General features: G+C 41.6%; 1 protein-coding gene across 2 annotated transcripts in view; it reads right to left on the bottom strand.

Annotated features, from left to right (window-relative positions):
* The window catches only part of LOC113407039 (amphiphysin-like), a 186,515-nt gene that overhangs the window by 32,872 nt on the left and 135,024 nt on the right, over nt 1–18,619 (bottom strand). The window contains exons 12-16 of one of the 2 annotated variants that reach the window (XM_026654124.1): nt 17,930–18,043; nt 13,392–13,415; nt 10,376–10,399; nt 7,788–7,820; nt 3,104–3,154 (exon numbers count right to left, since the gene is read on the bottom strand). In XM_026654124.1, the coding sequence (XP_026509909.1) occupies nt 3,104–3,154; nt 7,788–7,820; nt 10,376–10,399; nt 13,392–13,415; nt 17,930–18,043 (246 nt within the window). Of the gene's footprint in view, nt 1–3,099; nt 3,155–7,787; nt 7,821–10,375; nt 10,400–13,391; nt 13,416–17,929; nt 18,044–18,619 lie in introns of both variants that reach the window. The other variant, XM_026654122.1, reaches the window with a different exon arrangement.

Genomic DNA, 18,619 nt, shown 5'->3' on the forward strand with positions numbered 1-18,619 from the left:
AGTCTATCTCTAACCGCCCTCCCCCGCCACCAAGTCCCACACCCCCCTCACCCAAAGTCCAAAGAAGGAGGGGCGGCAAGGGCCGTTAAAACTTTCAGTCAACCCCTGCAGACTGCTCAAAATTTGAAAAGTCCTTTCCTACCCACCTCACACAAGTTTCCCCCCCCCCGCCCGTTTCATGTGTGGTTCATAATAAAATATTCGTTTCTGTTAATTACTGTTTCCATGATTTTCTTTTGGAGGAGAGTCTGTCTGAAGGGGGGGGAAGGGGCTTGGTAATTGGACAGGACAGTCACCTTTAGCAGGGTACAGAGGCGGGGGCAGGTCCAGCATCAGGACACATACACAGTGCAGTCACTAGTTACCCTGGTCAGTCTGGGAGGTGGTTTTCATGTTCTGTGGGGGGGGGGTTGCTCTGTGACTTTGTGGCGGGGGAGGGCAGTTACTGATCTTATGCAGCGGTCTTTATCCTGGATCACAGAGCCACGAAGCAGGGGATCTGTAACCCTCCTCCCACTGCCAGAAAGTCACCTAGCCGACACATACACGCAGTCCCGCCCAGGAGTGCTGGCAGGCTCCGTTGAAACAACCAGTCCACCACTGCGGAGCCTGTCATTCCTGGAGTTTAGAAGCATCATTTGCATCAGAACACTAAACCCGCCCCCCCGCCACAGTCTGCGTCCCCGGTTTAAAACATTCCCGCGAAAACAGTAATAAAGACAACGGTGTTCATTAACAAAACAGAACAGATTTTATTTTTTGGGAAGGGGGTGAAGGGGGTATGTAGCTGGAGAAGATAGTCAACATAAACTGGGTAAAGAAACGGGGGCAGGTTCAGCTTCTGTGTCCACAAACTTAACAGTCACTGGTTACCCTGCTCAGTCAGGAACCTAGCTTTCAAAGCCTCCCGGATGCACAGCGCGTCCCGCTGGGATCTTCTAATCGCCCGGCCAGACCCCCACGGTAGATTTGCCCACACCAAAGTGGTTTGCGACTGACCGGTAGCTGTCCGGCGTTGCAAGCTTCCAGAGGGCTATGGCCACTCACTTCTGGACAGTCAGGGCTGCTCGCATCCGGGTGTCATTGCGCTTCAGGGCAGGGGACAGCAACTCACAAAGTTCCAGGAAAGTGCCCTTCCGCATGCGAAAGTTTCGCAGCCACTGGGATTCATCCCAGACCTGCAGCACTATGCGGTCCCACCAGTCCGTGCTTGTTTCCCGGGCTCAGAATCGCCGTTCCACAATATCCACATGACCCATTGCCACCGTGATGTCCTGGGCGCTGGGTCTCGTGGTTTCTGACAGCTCTGTGCTACTCTCCGACTTCAGGCCCTCACGGCGGTGCCGTAGCCTCCTCGCCTGATTTCTCTGCATCTGCCTCAGGGAAAGGTGTCTGATAAGCTGCGAGGCGTTGAGAACGGCCACAACTGCAGCGATGGTCGCAGCAGGATCCATGCTCGCAGTGCTGTGGCGTCCGCGCTGTCACTGATCAGAAAAGTGCGCGAACTGTTTTCCCGCCGGCGCTTTCAGTGAGGGAAGGAGGTCGGTAGTGACGGACGGATGACGACAGTTACCCAAAAGCACCCTCTACACATTTTTTTACCCAGAAGGCATTGGCGGCTCGACCCAGAATTCCAATGGGCAGCGGGGACTGCGGGAACTGTGGGATAGCTGCCCACAGTGCACCGCTTCCAATGTCGACGCTTGCCCCGTTAGTGTGGACTCACAAAGTCGAATTACTGTCCTTAATGTGGACACACACGTTCGACTTTGTAATATCGATTCCACATATTCGATTTAAGTGAAATTGAACTACCCTCGTAGTGTAGACATACCCTAAGAGATTAAAACATTTTCTTTTCCAATATTTTTCAAGTAAAATCAAGAGGTCTTTACTTATTTTTCACTCATTCCTTAAATAGGCCAATTCCCACTGCAGTCAATGGAAGTTTGCCTACGTAAGGATGTCAGGAGTTGGCACAGTATAAAGACACATTCATTATATTATACCTTGCTGTGCAGCACGTTTCTATGTAGTGAATTAATATTAGCTGTATGGTATTTCACAAAGAAGAAATCAGAAACTGGAATGAAAAACACTAGGCAGTTCTACCTAGGGAGTCCACTAATAAGTTCCCTGAGGTTTAATACTATAAGTAATTGTAGCTACTTAGACAATTGTTAGAATGCAGATTATATTGATTTTCTTCAAGTTGCTTGCACACAACAGGATTTATCAAGTAATGTGCAGTCTATTTACCATGTTTGAACTTCAGCTAAATACTGCCCAGAGTACACTTATTGAATGATGGAAATACACTATTTATTATGTTTCTGGATATATGCATATGTACTGTACAAACATCACACCAAATAATATTCTCAAATTTTTCCTGTTTGGCAGCTGGCATATATAGTGTACGTCTCTATTTCCTACTATGCTGACACTTCATGTTTTTCCATCACCTTTAGCTAAATCAAGACTGCAGTAGAGTATTGGTGAGAATAAATTGTCTACCAGAGCATGGTCACTTGCACAAACATTTCTAAACCCCTGTATGATAATAAAAATGAATGTGTCTGATTAAATATATGAAAAACCACTGATCAAAAGTAATATTTCCAGCTGGATAAATTGTAACAAAGATAATGTATTATTGTAACAGAGAATAAAGTTGGTGCCATTTTGGGCCAGCATCTACTTGGTTAACATTGCACAGTGGTGTTTATTAATACCCTTTCTTGATTGCAATGACTGCACCGGTTATAAAAACGAATATAAGTTATGTGCAAACTGACCAGTGCTGTTATATTATAAAACTAAAATTCTAAAAATTAAATTTGGAATATTTAAAAACATCCCTTTTTAAGATGCTGGGTGCAGGGCAATGTTTCTGGTTGTTGTGGGTTTATTTTATCTTGGTTTGCTTTTGTAGAAAAACGTTTGAGTGGGGAAAAGTTCACAGAATCCTTAGCCCAACCTTGCAAGCAAAGGGTACATGATTTAAAAGATGGAAGCACATCAGTGCAATAGATGCATTTGCAAAAACGCAACACAATATTTTATGGGACATTTAAAAAAAGAAATAAAAGCCACAACTTACCAAGTTATCTACCACATTCTGATTGGATTGCACTGTGAATAGAGAAGTGTCCTAAGGATATACAAGAAGGAAGCAAGAAAAAATATTTTAGAAGTCTACCAAATGCTTGATTCTGTAAGGCTTAGTCAGGCAATGCTCTCATTGACTTCAGAGCTTTACCTAAGTAAGTGAGGGAGAATCAGATCCCAAAACAGACCATTTTAATAAGTTTACCTCAAATGTAGACAATTAAACATTCTGTCTTTTAGAAATACTTTATGGAAGAATGAAAATTTATTAAACATTATCCTGATGAAGGCATAGAAGTGTAAAACTGAGTTCATGGTCTCACAATACACCTAACTTACAACAGCTCTATTACAGAGACAAGGTGGGTGAGGTAACATCTTTTATTGGACCAACTTCTGTTGGTGAGAGAGGCAAGCTTTCAAGCTTACACAGAGCTCTTCTTCAGGTCTGGGAAAGGCACTCCACGTGTCACAGCTAAATGCAAGGTGGAGCAGATTGTTTAGCATAAGTAGTTAGCACATATTGTAAAGGACCATTCAAGGTAGAGGGATGAGAGTCTGGGGGCAGGTCTACACTACAGCGGGGATCGACACTCTGAGATCGACCCGCCGGCAGTTGATTTAGCGGGTCTAGTAAAGACCCACCAAATCGACAGCAGATCGCTCTCCAGTCGATCCCTGTACTCTACCCCGGACGAGAAGAGTAAGGTAAGTCGACAGGAGAGTTTCTCCCGTCGACCCCCCGCGGTGTAGACCCCGCAGTAACTTGACCTAAGGTATGTCGACTCCAGCTAAGTAATTCACATAACCGGAGTCGCGTAGCGTAGGGCAACTTACCGCAGTAGTGTAGACATAGCCTATGATATGTTTTTAAGGACAGAATCACAGAATTAGCAGTCCGGGGGGGAGGGGAAGGGACTACAACAAAGGTGGCTATAGCTCACCTTTGTACTCTCCTGATTCTGTGCTGTTCTGAGGCCTGGACTGGCTAAATTATGGCAGCCTGCCCCCATCTTTCTATGGGAGGCAGTACTGCGCCGAATCTCTACAATGTTGTGCTGTGGCCCTGCTTACCCCCAGACATGCTCCCAGCACATCCGCTATATAAAACCTGGATTTATGAAGGGGTTCTTGGAGGATAATCTGAAGCCATCTTCCTCAGTTCCTGCACTGAAGGAATTCTCCCTTGTCTGGACCTGGGGTTGTTAGGGCTCCTTTACGTGGCTCTGACTCTTTTCTGCATTGTAAAGTGGCTGGAGCAGGGATGAGAATTGCAATCACAGAGCCCAATTCTGCCTTCCCATACACCCTAGTGACATGGTCTATTCTTATTTACCAGAAGACTGTTTTGTAAAATGATTGGTTGTTGTCAGCCCATAGTTTATGTTAAATTTTATGTCATGTTACATGATTGTTTCAAAATCAATGAGGATATCTTTAAAAAATTGAAAGAAAATCATAAGAAAAAAAGGAATTTAAACAATGAACCATTCATTAGCACAGTACCTTCAGACAGTTAAAATCTGCTTATCCAAATGAGATGGGGGATGTGAAAGCAAGTTAAATAGGTTTTTTTTCACAGAAGTATGGAATTTTGGTACATGTATCAGATTTTAGAATTTCACACAACAGATTTAGATAACATTTGTAGATTTAGTCAAATGTTAACTAAGCACTATCTGGTCTTCTGACTTCCTCTGGGAGGCTATAATATAAAATAGACATTGGGCGGTTTTACAAGTTGAGTGCATTGCGTGCAATAACTTTTACATTTGTTAAATGTTTATTATAAATACACAAATTCTCCTCTGCCTTTATTTGACAGATGATATCACCAACTAGACAACTCAAGCTGTACAGCTGTTCAAAAAAAGTTTAGTATATTTTGTGAAACATTTTCAGAGTGGATTTTTTAATTTCATTCAAGAATTTTCATGCTTTTTTGATGAAAGTTTTAGAATTCGATTTTTTTTTTTAATTAAAAAAGAAAATTTTGGTTTTGGTGGGGAAAACCTCCCACTCTCCCCCCCTCTTTTCACACTTCCCCCATTTTTTTTCCAATAGAAAAAAGTTTAAAAGGGAGACAAAGTAGGTTTTTTTCTACCACTATCTCACCAACAAAGAAGAAACAAAAAGCTTTACACATTAAAAAAAAAATCATAAAATTACAAAAATATTCAATTTGAATTTTTACTGACATTGAAATGGGTTAAGAAATACCTCAAGTTTGTTGAAACAACATTCTTCAACATTTTTTTTTTTAAATCAAAACATTTTGACCAGCTCTGCTTGGCTGTTTTATAGGTAAAGTGCACTGGATTCAATAGCTTTTAAGTTTGCTATATACTTCAACAAGAGAAGAGTCTGGCCAACATTCATTTGAAAGTTCCACCCTAAAATTTCAGTGTCAATTTAAAATTCACATGTAATGAGGCAGATTTTTAAGTACTGGCCTCCATTTTTGTGTTTGTAATTATTTGTTCTATTCTGCTCTACCCAGCTTAAGTTCTTTTCTGCACCCATCACAGAGTTATCTTAGCAGGTGAAGATGCATAGATGTCCCTATGATGTCAACTGTCCCACCAAATAATTGTGGATGCAAAATTGCACCAATAATTTGCAGGTGCAAAGGTGGAAGACAGCTTTTAAAAATCTGGTCCATTATATATAGTCAGGTCACAAAAATACTAAGGACAAATTCTGGTCCTACTGAATTCAATGAGAGCTTTGATTTATTTAAGTGGTACAAAGATTTGGTTCTGTAAGAAATTAAGGGTGAGATTTTCTTCCCCACTGATTTTCTTCCCCCTCCAGACCCATTGTATGGGTAAAAAGGCTGGAGCAGCATAAAGGGGCATTGAAAGCCCCAATTCCAGCTGTGGGAGTTGGAAGCTAATGTGCCTTCTGAGGGCCACATCACAAGACTTAGTGTAAGGGGGGTGAGTATGGGAAAGGCAGGAGCGGAGCCACAGCATTGCAGAGATTCCAAGCAGCATGCTGTGGCCCATAGGGTAGCCCAGGGATGCTGCTGTATCTTAGATAGGACCCAGAGCTGACTAAGTTATGCTGGGGGCCCTGGAGCAGCCCAAGATTGTGAGGGTGCAAAGGTCACTTAAAACAACTTTTCCTCATCATACCCCGCTTTTGCTGCACCTCTGCGAGGCCCAGCACCAAGTAAATACCACCAGTACATTTCTGTGGTTAACAACTAATCTAGAACTAACTTCCTTACTGAAAATCAGATTTTAAAAAATGAACACAAAGATGTACACACAAGTATAAAAGTTGGTGGAAGAATATGAAACCCACACTTAACATTTTGGAGTCTGAGTAAATTCACTTCCAAAAAATTCAGCTAAAAATCTAAAACACAGTAGCTTATTGGGGGAAACCTTAGCCCCACAAAAGTGGTGGGAGTTTTGTCATTAACTTCCGTGGTGCCAGGATTTCACCTGAAATATTGGCGCCATATCAGTGATATTTACGGTGACCAGATAGCAAGTGTGAAAAATCAGGACAGGGATGGAGGGTGATAGGCGCCTATATAAGACAAAGCCCTGAATATCGGCACTGTCCCTATAAAATCAGGACATCTGGTCACCCTAATGACATTGGGTATGTCTACACTGAAGTCATGGGATGCGATTGCAGCTTGTATAGACGTACCTGTGCTAGCTTTACTCAAGCTGGTCAAGCCCACCCAAAACCCTGGTTAATTACTCATGGGGTCAGCCTATCATAGAATCATAGAATATCAGGGTTGGAAGGGACCTCAGGAGGTCATCTAGTCCAACCCCCTGCTTAAAGCAGGACCTAATCCCCAACTAAATCATCCCAACCAGGGCTTTGTCAAGCCTGACCTTAAAAACCTCTAAGGAAGGAGATTCCACCACCTCCCTAGGTAACCCATTCCAGTGCTTCACCACCCTCCTAGTGAAAAAGTTTTTCCTAATATCCAACCTAAACCTCCCCCACTGCAACTTGAGACCATTACTCCTTGTTCTGTCATCTGCTACTACTGAGAACAGTCTAAATCCATCCTCTTTGGAACCCCCTTTCAGGTAGTTGAAAGCAGCTATCAAATCCCCCCTCAGTCTTCTCTTCTGCAGACTAAACAATCCCAGTTCCCTCAGCCTCTCCTCATAAGTCATGTGCTCCAGCACCTAATCATTTTTGTTGCCCTCCGCTGGACTCTTTCCAATTTTTCCACATCCTTCTTGTAGTGTGGGGCCCAAAACTGGACACAGTACTCCAGATGAGGCCTCACCAATGTCGAATAGAGGGGAATGATCACATCCCTTGATCTGCTGGCAATGCCCCTACTTATACAGCCCAAAATGCCATTAGCCTTCTTGGCAACAAGGGCACACTGTTGACTCATATCCAGCTTCTCCTCCATGGTAACCCCTAGGTCCTTTTCTGCAGAACTGCTGCCTAGCCATTCGGTCCCTAGTCCCTATGCTGAAACCCAAGCTGGCTAGATTAAAGATAACTTGGGTATATCAGCATGAATATGCCCATTATGTACGATGTTTGGGAATGGAAGGGGTAATTCATCATCTGGGATTGTCCTCCGCTCCTTACGCTTCTGGCAGTTTGAGACCTGCAAAGCATAAGGCCAGTCCTTGTCCACTCGTGACAGCACAGAAAATCTCTCAAAAATGTTTATTTCTTACCTGTGTGAATCCATTAAATGTGCTGCCGGATGCCTAATAGAAGTGGAAAGCAGAACAAATATAATTAGTTTATTAACTCAGAGAATAAGTCAATATATTCTTAGTTGAAAATTTTTAAAAATGCCAAAAATACACCAAAAATAATATAAAATAAAAAAAAGATGACGGGCAAGACAGTTAGTGAGAGAAGCTACTTGGTAACATTTTAATAGGCTAAAAAAGGCAGAATGATTGATCTTAGGATTTTGAAAAGACTGTAGGTGTATTTTTTTAGAAAATATAAAATACAAAAATGGGCTTTGATGGTTTAGAGCTGCACCACATTTTGGATAGTTGCATGAGAAATTTTCAACAAGATTAGCAAGGGGTTTAGAGGAGGCAGGGGGAACATGTAAATGGACTGTTTATAAAACACAGGGTTATGTACAACCTAAGGAACTCTTTTTCTAGACTATGCTACACACTGGGGTAGGTACCTCTTCTTTATCAGCCTCAATTTCCTGGTACAATAATCCATATCTCCGGTTAGCAATTTCATCTTCAGATAAATCTGAGTTGTTGGTCTCATTGTCTTTGGGACTAGTTGAACTCTCGGTGCTAGCGTTTCTGGAATTTCCCACTTGAAACAGAACCAAGGGTCTAGCTATCTCCTTGCTTGGTCCAGAGTTGCTAATGCTTGCCTGCTCCCCGGATGAGCCTTGTTTTAAAGATACCTCCTGATTTTTATTGCTTGTTGTTACACCCATGTCTCCCCAGCTATTATCTATACTTCCCAAGCCTTGGGTAGACCATTTATCACTAAAGCTTGGCCAGGTGTTTTCCATATTACTTTCCTCTGTGTCTTGTTGCTTAGGGGAAAAGGGCCAGTTATCAAATCCATTTGTTTGGCCATCTGACAGACTAGAAAACCCCCAGGGATCATTATTAACTGTGGGATCCCAGTTTGCCAGCCAGGGATCTGTTTCCAAGGCTCCTCCAGGGACACTAATGTTACTACTATGGTCTTCGGTCACTGCAGGTGCTGCCCTAACTACCAATTTATCATCCACATTATCTAAACAAGAATCACTGCACTTTGCATTAGCTTTGTCAGCTGACTCAGGCTGCAGTGCCAATTCTTTTTCAAAGGGTATAAAGTCAGCTTGACCTTCATCAGCAGCACTACCATTTTGGAGGGTGCTGAAGCTATTGTCTTCAGTTTCTTTAACAGACTCTTCTGCACTGAATAATTCAGCATCACACAGAACTTTTCCAACATCTGCAGTGTCCTTTTCAGAGTGGTCTGTAACATCTAGGACAACATGTCCCGTAACATTTATGCACTCCATGGCTGTCCTCCCTCCAATAACACTGCCAGCATGGTCTAAGTCATCCGAACACTCTGTTTCATGGTCACGATTCCAGTTATCTAAGACATTCTCAGGTTCAACATCAGCACATTCTACATGTTTACATGTGTTCTCTGCTATGTTAGTCCCATCTTCCAACCCTGTACTCAAACTTCCAGGAACTATTCCATCTATCTCTTGAATGACATTTACCCCTTTAAATTTTATTTGCCCATGATTTTCCAGGCCAGTTTCCTCAAGGTAATTGTCAACAGTTGTTTCAGTTTGCCCATTATTATATTCTGACTCCCATACAGTTTCTATCTCAGAGTTTTCTAGGATTTCATGGTCTCGTTTTGCTAAGCCCTTAAGAGGTTCTACTTCACTGTGTTCTTTATTTTCATAATCTGTCTCTTCAAACTCCTTTGTATGTTTTATCTCCTTGAAGTTAACAGCTCTGGTCTCTACCTTTTCACATGGCTCCACACCTGCCCACATAGACTCTTCTTCCTCCTGCTTCTTCTCTTCTGCCTTTTCCACATCATATGGGGATTCATCCAATAAGCTATCAGTTCCAATGATAGGCATCTCACAACTGGATTCATTCGCTAAAGGCTGATCAGTCTCCAAATCTTTGCCTGGGATATTTCTAGCATCTGAATATGCCTTCAGTGAAGTCCTCTGATTTTCATCTATAGAAGATGACCCTGGTGCATGATCTTCCTGCTCACCTACAGCAGGCCAAACACTAGCAGACAATGTACCAGTGGATTCTCTTGAGGTTTGCTCTGCCTCAGGGAAAGGCAAAGGACCACCTGCAGTGATCTCCTGGCTGACACTGGCTGTGCTAAGTTCTAGGCCCCAGTTGAGTGAACCTAGATCAGTTTGGGATCTGTTAATATCTTCTGTTGACCCATTGTTTGGGGTTTCCTCCATGACCAGGTTACACAGGGAAAGACTTTTTGAAGAATCAGGCTTTAGGCAAGCAGAAAAGCAAAGAAAAGAACAAGATGAAAAAGATAACGGTGGACTTGATGAGACAACACAAAATTCATATTATACTATAGTAATTTTAGTTTAAAGATAAAGAATGCAAAATAAGTGAATCAGTTTAAGGAAAAGTTATGTGGTTTGTAATATTTGGAGACAATAGCTAGCAATCTAAAGAATGGTATTGATAGATGACAGAGAGAACTATATTACATCACACTGATTAAAAGATGAATCTAAAACAGTTAGAGGTTTAGGAGGTTTGCTTACCGGCTGCACCAGTTCACTGCTTGTCTGTATGGAAGAAAACCATATAAATAAACAAATGTAACACTAAACCCTGTGGTTTATCTAAACTACGGATTTTTTTTTCAGTGCCATATGGATTACCAATGGTTATGGAGCTGGCAGGGGCTGCTCAGAGCTGGCTGATCACATGGTGCTGGCTCTCTTCCATGTTTCCAGCTGCTAACTCACATTAGTAGCTAAATGTATATGAAATAGTTCTCTAACACTGTTGTCCCGTGTAAGTAATTTCTGCTTCTCCCAAGGATCTCATTCCATCACCAACAGAAAGGGAGATCGCTCTGTGTGATGGGAAGTGATCCAAAAGACAATAGGTCTGGTCTGTGCAGTGTAATTGTAGCTGTGTTGGTCCCAGCATACTAGAGGGACAAAGTAATACTAGAGAGACTGACAATGGGTCTGATGTCATTTAAACTAGGTCCCTTTACACAACCCCCTGGCAGGGGCCTTCCTGTAAAATAGGTCTGATTCTCTGTTACCATCCACCTTGCATAGACATTTGCATCAGTGCCAAATGGGTGTAAAACGCTGCCAAATTAAAATGCCAGCTATTTACAAACACTTTGCACAAATGACTACACAAAGCGCAGGGCAAAGGTGAATCTGGCTCAGTTTTTCTGTTAAGAGGAAGTTCACAACATAATAAAGCTTGTGAAACCCCTGAGCCAAACTATTTAACAGTGAAGCCCTTGTCAAGCTTGTTACTTGTTTTAACAGGAGTGGAGAGAACTAGAATTAGCTATAAAAAAGAAAAATATTGACAAGCGACAAAGGAAAAATGTGAGACAAGCAGACTTACATAAAACATCTACTATTCATTCAGTGTTATAACTTCAAGAGGTTCTCATGGCATTTACACTGGCTTTGAAATTAAAAGTAAAAAATTAAATTCTAACTAATGTGTGTAAATGAAACCTTAATTTTTGTTCTGGACTCTGTTTAATCCTCCCTAAGAAGCAGAGATGAGCATTATAAAAGCATCACACTTGCTATCTATTCATGCAACATGGCTGTAAATTTTGCTTCTTAAGGCCTTGAGTCAACAGAAAAGATCCACAGATTTATGCGCTACTAAAGTCTGCACAAGGTCACAGATTAGAGTTCTTTGGTTCCTCAGGTGGTCTAGACAGCCATCACTTTGACACAAAGTAGGAAGAAAGCTCATGAAAATGAGCCCTCTTCTTCCTGCACATCATTATACCTGATTCAGCAGCAGGAGACAGGAGAAAGAGCAATTGCATTTTCTATAGCAGTAGCTGATTTTCTAAATACCAGCTGATGGTATGTCCACTGTTACTTTTAAATTTACTGTATTTAAAGATCAATTCTCTCTCCACCCCTGAATTTTGAAAAATAAAAAATTAGGTGTCTATTGAAAGGAAGTTCAAAGGAAATACAACCTCAGACATCTGAAAACAGGTGACCAGTAGCATCCATTACCACCCTCCAATAGCTATTAAATACATGAAAATAAAAGCAGAAAATAGCTGTAATCAGCTTGACTGAGAGAACCCTCAGTACAATTTCTCAATATAAATATCTCTTCTTCGTTAGCCCTGCCCAGAAGCTGAGTGTCTCCTTCCCTTCATATAAAATTGCTTTCCACCTCTGTGACCAGATGCCCTATTTCTGGCCCAAGAGCTCCCAAACCCGGTTTGGTTTCCCTGCTGGCCTGTAATGCACCCTAGGAGGCTTTGCATGTTGCGCCTGAAGTGGTGGACACAAGGCAAAACTTTCTGGGGTCTATTACTGCTGCTGCTGCACGGCAAACAAATGGGTTCAGGAGTGCTGAGGATATTCATGGAAAACTAGCACAGCAGAGATGTAGGGAAAAGATGTAAGGCCAGATGCTCAGCTCATATAAATAAGCTCCAGGTAAACCAACTATGCTAATTGACACTGGCTGAGGTTCTAGACCATTTACTTTTGTCTCTCCGTGCTTTACATGGGATGGGTGAGGAAGAATTGTACATATGAATCCCCTGCATATGATACATCTGTTCAGCAGGTAATGCAGGATTTAGAGAGAAGGTTCACTTTAAATCATTTAAATCTGGGAGTTAATTTCATCCCAAGAGGAAAACAACTCCACCTCCAGCGTGATGTGACCATAAATGGACAGCTGGGAACATATCTAGGCTCTTACCAAAACAGGCTGTCTAGGACCTCATTCAAAACTTATTGACTTCAATGGGCTTTAGATCAGATCCCTACTGTTAAGCTTTCTGACCTGGATTATGGCTTTGCATCATATTGTTTTACATGTAGGAATTTAGATAGGGAAGTCTTATTTTGGCTATCAATTAAGAACAGCCAAACCTTCCTTATACATGTCAGAAACCCTCTATGTGCATCTTCAAGGGGACTTCCAAATAACATTCCCTAATGGCTTTATACGGTACTCGGGATGGGATGAGCAACAACTCTTGGGAGAGGAGCAGTGGCTGCACCAATGGCATAAATGTACATTATTAAAATAGGATTTTGGCTGATTAATTCGGCTATAGAGCTATGGTAGAACTCTGGCTGAAGATCCTATTTCCTTTTAAATTAAACCCGCAGAAAGATTTGTTGTATATGAGCTAGATGATAAAGGTCATAAAACCTTGTTACTATACTGCAATTTGTTGTTTGCACTAATAAACAAAATAAATCACTTTAAATTACCTTGGTAAAAATGACTTTATCGGACCTTGAATCACCAGCATGGCAATTTTAAAGCCAAAAAATGTCACAAGTAGAAGAATCCTATTAACCTGGATGACTGTAGCTCTTTGTTTTTTGTTGTCCAAATAATAAGACATTTTTTTCCGTTCATTCCTAATGGTGTTAGATGGGCTTCACATACTTTAAAATATTTTGGCATTCTCTACAAATGCTTCGTTTTGCCTTATGTGAAAATGATTACAAATCCTCTAGAGTGCTACAGAATCAGAGGCACAGAAACATCTCAATACGCAATGATAAATATTAATCTTACCGTCCATAAATCCCAGGGCAATGTCTGGAAAAAGGGGGGAAAAGATATTGTTGAAAATATTGTTTGTACACTATATGTTAGAACTTATCTGTATAGTGCTGTAACTATACCCGGTGCTTAAGCACAGCCTTAGTATATTTTTGGGGCTGAGGGAGGGTAAATGGAGGGTTGTGATAGTTACTACTGCAACAAAACTGCACTTGTTCAGTGAGATCACACCACTATGCATATGACTGGCATGCATGGAAAACTTCAGGTTGGGAGGATAGCTCCACCAATGGCTATAAGCAGGGTAGGCCGGGATGCATCCCCACACTCTGAGTGTCCCTGGCCTCTGTTTGCCAGAAGCTGGGAGTGGATGACAGGGGATGGATCACTTGATGATTTCCTGTTCTGTTCAGTCCCTCTGAAGCACCTGGCATTGGCCACTGTCGGAAGACAGGTTACTGGGCTAGATGGACCTTTGGTCTGACCCAGTATGGCCATTCTTATGTTCAGGTCTCCCAAGCCTCCTATTGCTGCAGAAATGGAGGCCAGCTACTTGGATCATCAACATAGTCATCAATAGGTACACGAGTTTTGCGAGGGACATTTGCTCAGATAAGCCAGAGATGCAGTCTCCGGAGGGTCTTGTCACGATCCCTGTGCAAGTCAGGGACGTATTGTTTTATTTTACAGATGGGGAAACAAAAGCAGAAAGACTGCGACTTGACCAATGCCATAGAGGGAATTAGTAACAGAACCAGGAATAGAATTCGGGAGTCTCTTGCTCTCAATCCCTTTCTCAGCACACTGGATTTCTATACCTCTGAATCTATTAAAATATCCCTCCTTGTGAACAGAGATGATAAATGTTAGTGGCTTATCAGAAGAAGGGCCAGCCCAGCTGCATGGCACAGCAGGGAGAAAGCTTGTAGTGACTTTAGCAACATCAGAGGCAGGATGGGTGTCTCTACCTCCCACAGCTATTAAATGATCAAGATTCCTTTCAAAAGATCAAGGGATATGTGGCCATGGTTCCCACAGACCTTAAAGAATAATCTTGTGTGGCTGTTGTAGCAACCCAGGAAAAACCTATGGCTTTAGGTGAAATCAAGTGACAAACTTTAAACCCTCACAATTGGTTTGCATTGGTTTACATTCTGAATGTTCTCACCATAAGCAAAAGGGCCAGAGATGGATGGACAGACAGATGGATGAAAGAAAGCTAAGTTTAGTCCTGACATTAATATTCCCCCACATCCAAAGGGTCTTCATTGGCCTCAAAGGGTGGCTGGGACACTTTACAACAGATAAAATAAAAACACAACTACCAAAAAAAAATCAAAAACTGTTTTGAGAACTGCTACTAAATATTTGCCTAACTTCGAGGATGGAGCATATTGCATTTGCCTTCCTGTCTTGCTAAATGCCTGCACCCTAAATTTTATGAAGGCCCGAAGCAAGTCTGCAGTTTATGTAATGAACTACTTCAATTTTTTATGACTACAAACCCCTTTTCATAAATCAAAATCAATTACTTCAGTACCCAGCTTTACTGTGGATGAACAACATCATCTAGTTCTCAATTAGTTTATTCCCAGATAAGTATTTCTTTTATGGACATATCCCAATTGATAATTATCCACATGCATCTTAATAGTCTATTAGTTAACTGTCAATACTTTCCTGAAAAATTATGGGCCCAGTTCTGCAACCTTTGCTCAAGGAAATTATCAGACCTATTAACGCTAAAAGTCCCATTGACTTTAGTGGTACTACATATGTGAATGAGAAATAATTGTAAAGTCAAAGTTGGAGGGGTGCATCCCATGCTGGTGTCTGATGTTAGTACTACAATTAAGGAGCTACCAGTATTTCCATTAGAAACCCTGTTTTGAGTTGTGGCTTTTTTGTTAGTGACAATAGTGGTGTTTGGGAAAATGTCTTTGCATCCCTTTATCTCTCCTCCCCCACAATGTACTAATCTTTCCCAATCCTTAAAACTCCATGGTGTGAAGGCAACTCAACTCTGGCATGTCCGCAGAACTATTTCCCTCAATTCTACTATTTTAAAAAGCACAAAAATTAAATTCCACAATAGTGGTCTCTCTTAGGCTGATGGAGATGTCTGTAAACACACTCAAATAGCATTAACTTGACTGTTCAGATGCAAAATACCAACAGCCAAAAGAATTTAAAGTAACATTAACTCTAAGGGATGTTATCTCATTCCCATCTGAGGAAAAGGTGGATTTAAGATGTTAGAATCAGGCACTTGTGGGTGATATGGAGATTTGACAGCTGGGAGGTGCGGCAGGACTGCGTGCTCTGGGAGACAGGATACCAGCAGGACTCAGAATGAAGGTCAGAATGTTTCTCTGGCTGGGTTTATTAGCTGGGGTGATAGAGACTAGGTGCTTGTGGGGTGCATGTATAATAATTACTGGGGAGAGAAGGGACAGAACACAGAGGGTGGTCTGGACTGTGAGGATGTTGGGAGGTGGGGAAAGTTACTGCTGGAAGAGTGGGGTAGGCAGAGGGAGAATAGTCCCCAGGCACTTGTGGAATGAGGGTTACAGAAATGGAAAGGAGGTAGGGGCAGAGAGGAGAGCAGACAGGGGCACTTTTCAGGGTCTGTTTGCAGTTGAGGGAGTGTGGTGGGAGAATTAAATGGCAGGTTGGGAAGGCTTTTGGGAGCCATTGCACAGAAGACTACGTTTATCTTCACTACACTGCCTCAGTGCAGTTTACTGAGAGAGAAAAAACAAACCACAACAAGAACACCGAATGGTCTAGAAGACAAGTAGTTGGAGTAAAGCCAACACAAACTCAGAAAATGCACGTAAGGCAGGAACTCCATCCTTAGCGTCCCCCTCCCAGCCAGTATTACAGGGCTTTCCAAACTCTGAGATCACAGATTTCATCCAGTTACATCTAGTCAGAATAGTGGATTGTAAGTGAATTGTAATCCTCAAAGATATCCTCCAAGTAGGGGTAGGCACAGAGCTATGTCTCACCCACACAAAAGATAATCCCCCTTCTGCATGTTTGGGGGCGGGGGAGTGTTTAGTGAATGCCTCCTATGCACCTAGTTGGTGACAATGTACATAGTCTCTGTTTAATAGTTCTCTATATTTCATGTGGGCAAATATTTCCACCCACTGCAAAAATAAAACCTACTGTAATTTGTACATTACGCTGTCAGCGCTCGAATGCTCTTTTATGAAAGTTTCATGTTTTGTGTTTAATTCTCTCATTTCTCTAATCACGTTCAGGATTATTAAATGAGGAGCTGAAAGGGCAGAGCTCGCAGTGTCAAAGCTGGAATTTTCTGTCAACACTGAATGCATAAATCTAAATCCAAGGATTCTATTTTTTACAGGGAGGGGAATTAAATAACAAGCAGGATGTGACAAAGCTCCATGATCATTAAACATTGAAAACTGCAATGAGAAATCTGACTTGGAGTTTGGAGTGCTGATAGTGTGATGTTTTTCTGTCCCCACATGTATCAATGGAAATCACCACAGATCTATTATATAAACAGACGTGCTCACCAAATAAATTAATTCACAGAGAGAAAGATCAGCAGAAAACCTGGATTGTCTCAATCACCTGGCTTGTCTTCTCACTCCTATACCACTGTTGAACTGAACAGTTGATTTAGACTCTAACTACATTACAGTTCAAACCATGTTAGGCCAGAATCACACTGAAACGTGGTCCTTGCTAGCAGTGTGTTAACATGGTTTCTCTGACTGCTGTACAAGAGGCAGGTCCATGCTGGCCAGAGAAATTCTTATCACCTCACTAGCAATAAGTATAATTAGAAAGGATTCTATTAACATTATTTAGTACCGGTATAGACAGAAGCTTAAAATTGCAGCTTCACTAGGTCAAGCCAGCAGAAAGCCAGCAACTCCTATATCACCCATAATTCTGCTGAGGGAAGCTACCTTCGGTCAACGTGGCATAGATCATTATATAGTACAGAATAATTCGTCCCTATAATATCCCACATGAAAAAATGTGAGACCATTTTATTTTCTTTTTCTTATAGTCACAACTAAAACAGATTTATGAAAAAGAAAGCCAATCAGGTCGTATTCTATACTTAGTACAAAGACTCCATTACAGCATAGTGGTAGTATGCTGCCCCTATAACTGAGTGTCTCCTGAGCCACAGACAGTCATAGCTGGATTTTAAAAAAAGAACCTGTCAGCAAAGCAGGCTTGGGAAGATTACAACATTTTTTCTGAGTTATTCTATAGTTTGAGAAAAAGGTATAATGTCAGAGTCAAAGCCATCAGTTACAGGTGGCTGCTCTCCTTGACTATAATCTCATGTTAGCCTGACACTTCTCTCTCCTCCCCTACCCTATCATCAGGTTGTACTGGTATTGCTGAAGTAGGAAGATGGAAAGCTAATGAGAACTCAGGGAGATCAAGTTTTTCAGAAATTGTAAATCCATCATTCATTAATTCATGAGGCAGATGTTTGTTACCAAATTCAGTACACTCTATTCCTGTATAGCATACCTCTAGCAAAGAAATACCTGAGACATGGGTGAGTGGGTTAGGGTTATTCCTGTTGATACCACTTCTGGCTTGAAAGGGTCAAAGTCCAGATCTAGCAAACATTCCTCTTTCTTAGCTTCGGGAGCTTCATTCTGTTGGAGAAGAGATGCTCACTTAAAACTCATACAGAAACCACACTGTACAAGCAAAATATGAAGGTTTCCCATCTACCTGCAACCAGAGGGAAAAAGTTCTCTAAAGACTTCAGAGAATTCTCCATAGAATTCAAGGTTCACGACTGCCAGCCCCGAAAAAGCTATAGGGTAAGATTTTTTTTTAAAAGCCAAAGAGATTTGGATGCCTAATTCCCATCGGGCATCCAACTCCTTGGGGTCCTCGGAAAATCCCAACCATAATGCTCAACTGTTTGTGAAAAATTAATATAAAAGGACAATGAATACAAATTTCACTCTAATAAATGTCTGTGACTCCAAACTGTAGAGTCATCCACAACCCTGCTTAAATCTTGCTACAGGGACCTGTCTAAAGTCTGCATTAACTACAGTAGCACTTTTCTTATTCGCAATTTATGAATAATCAAGTAAGGGCCTGATCCCAAACTCAATGGAGTCAATACAAATATCAGGCTCTGTGTGAACAAACATGAAAAAATAATTAGAATACCGCATAAGAAAATGCTTCTTTTCACTAATTTCACAGTTACAACT

This window comes from Terrapene carolina, unplaced genomic scaffold, assembly GCF_002925995.2.
Source record: "Terrapene carolina triunguis isolate 2854851 unplaced genomic scaffold, T_m_triunguis-2.0 Scaffold182, whole genome shotgun sequence".
Taxonomy (NCBI): domain Eukaryota; kingdom Metazoa; phylum Chordata; order Testudines; family Emydidae; genus Terrapene; species Terrapene triunguis.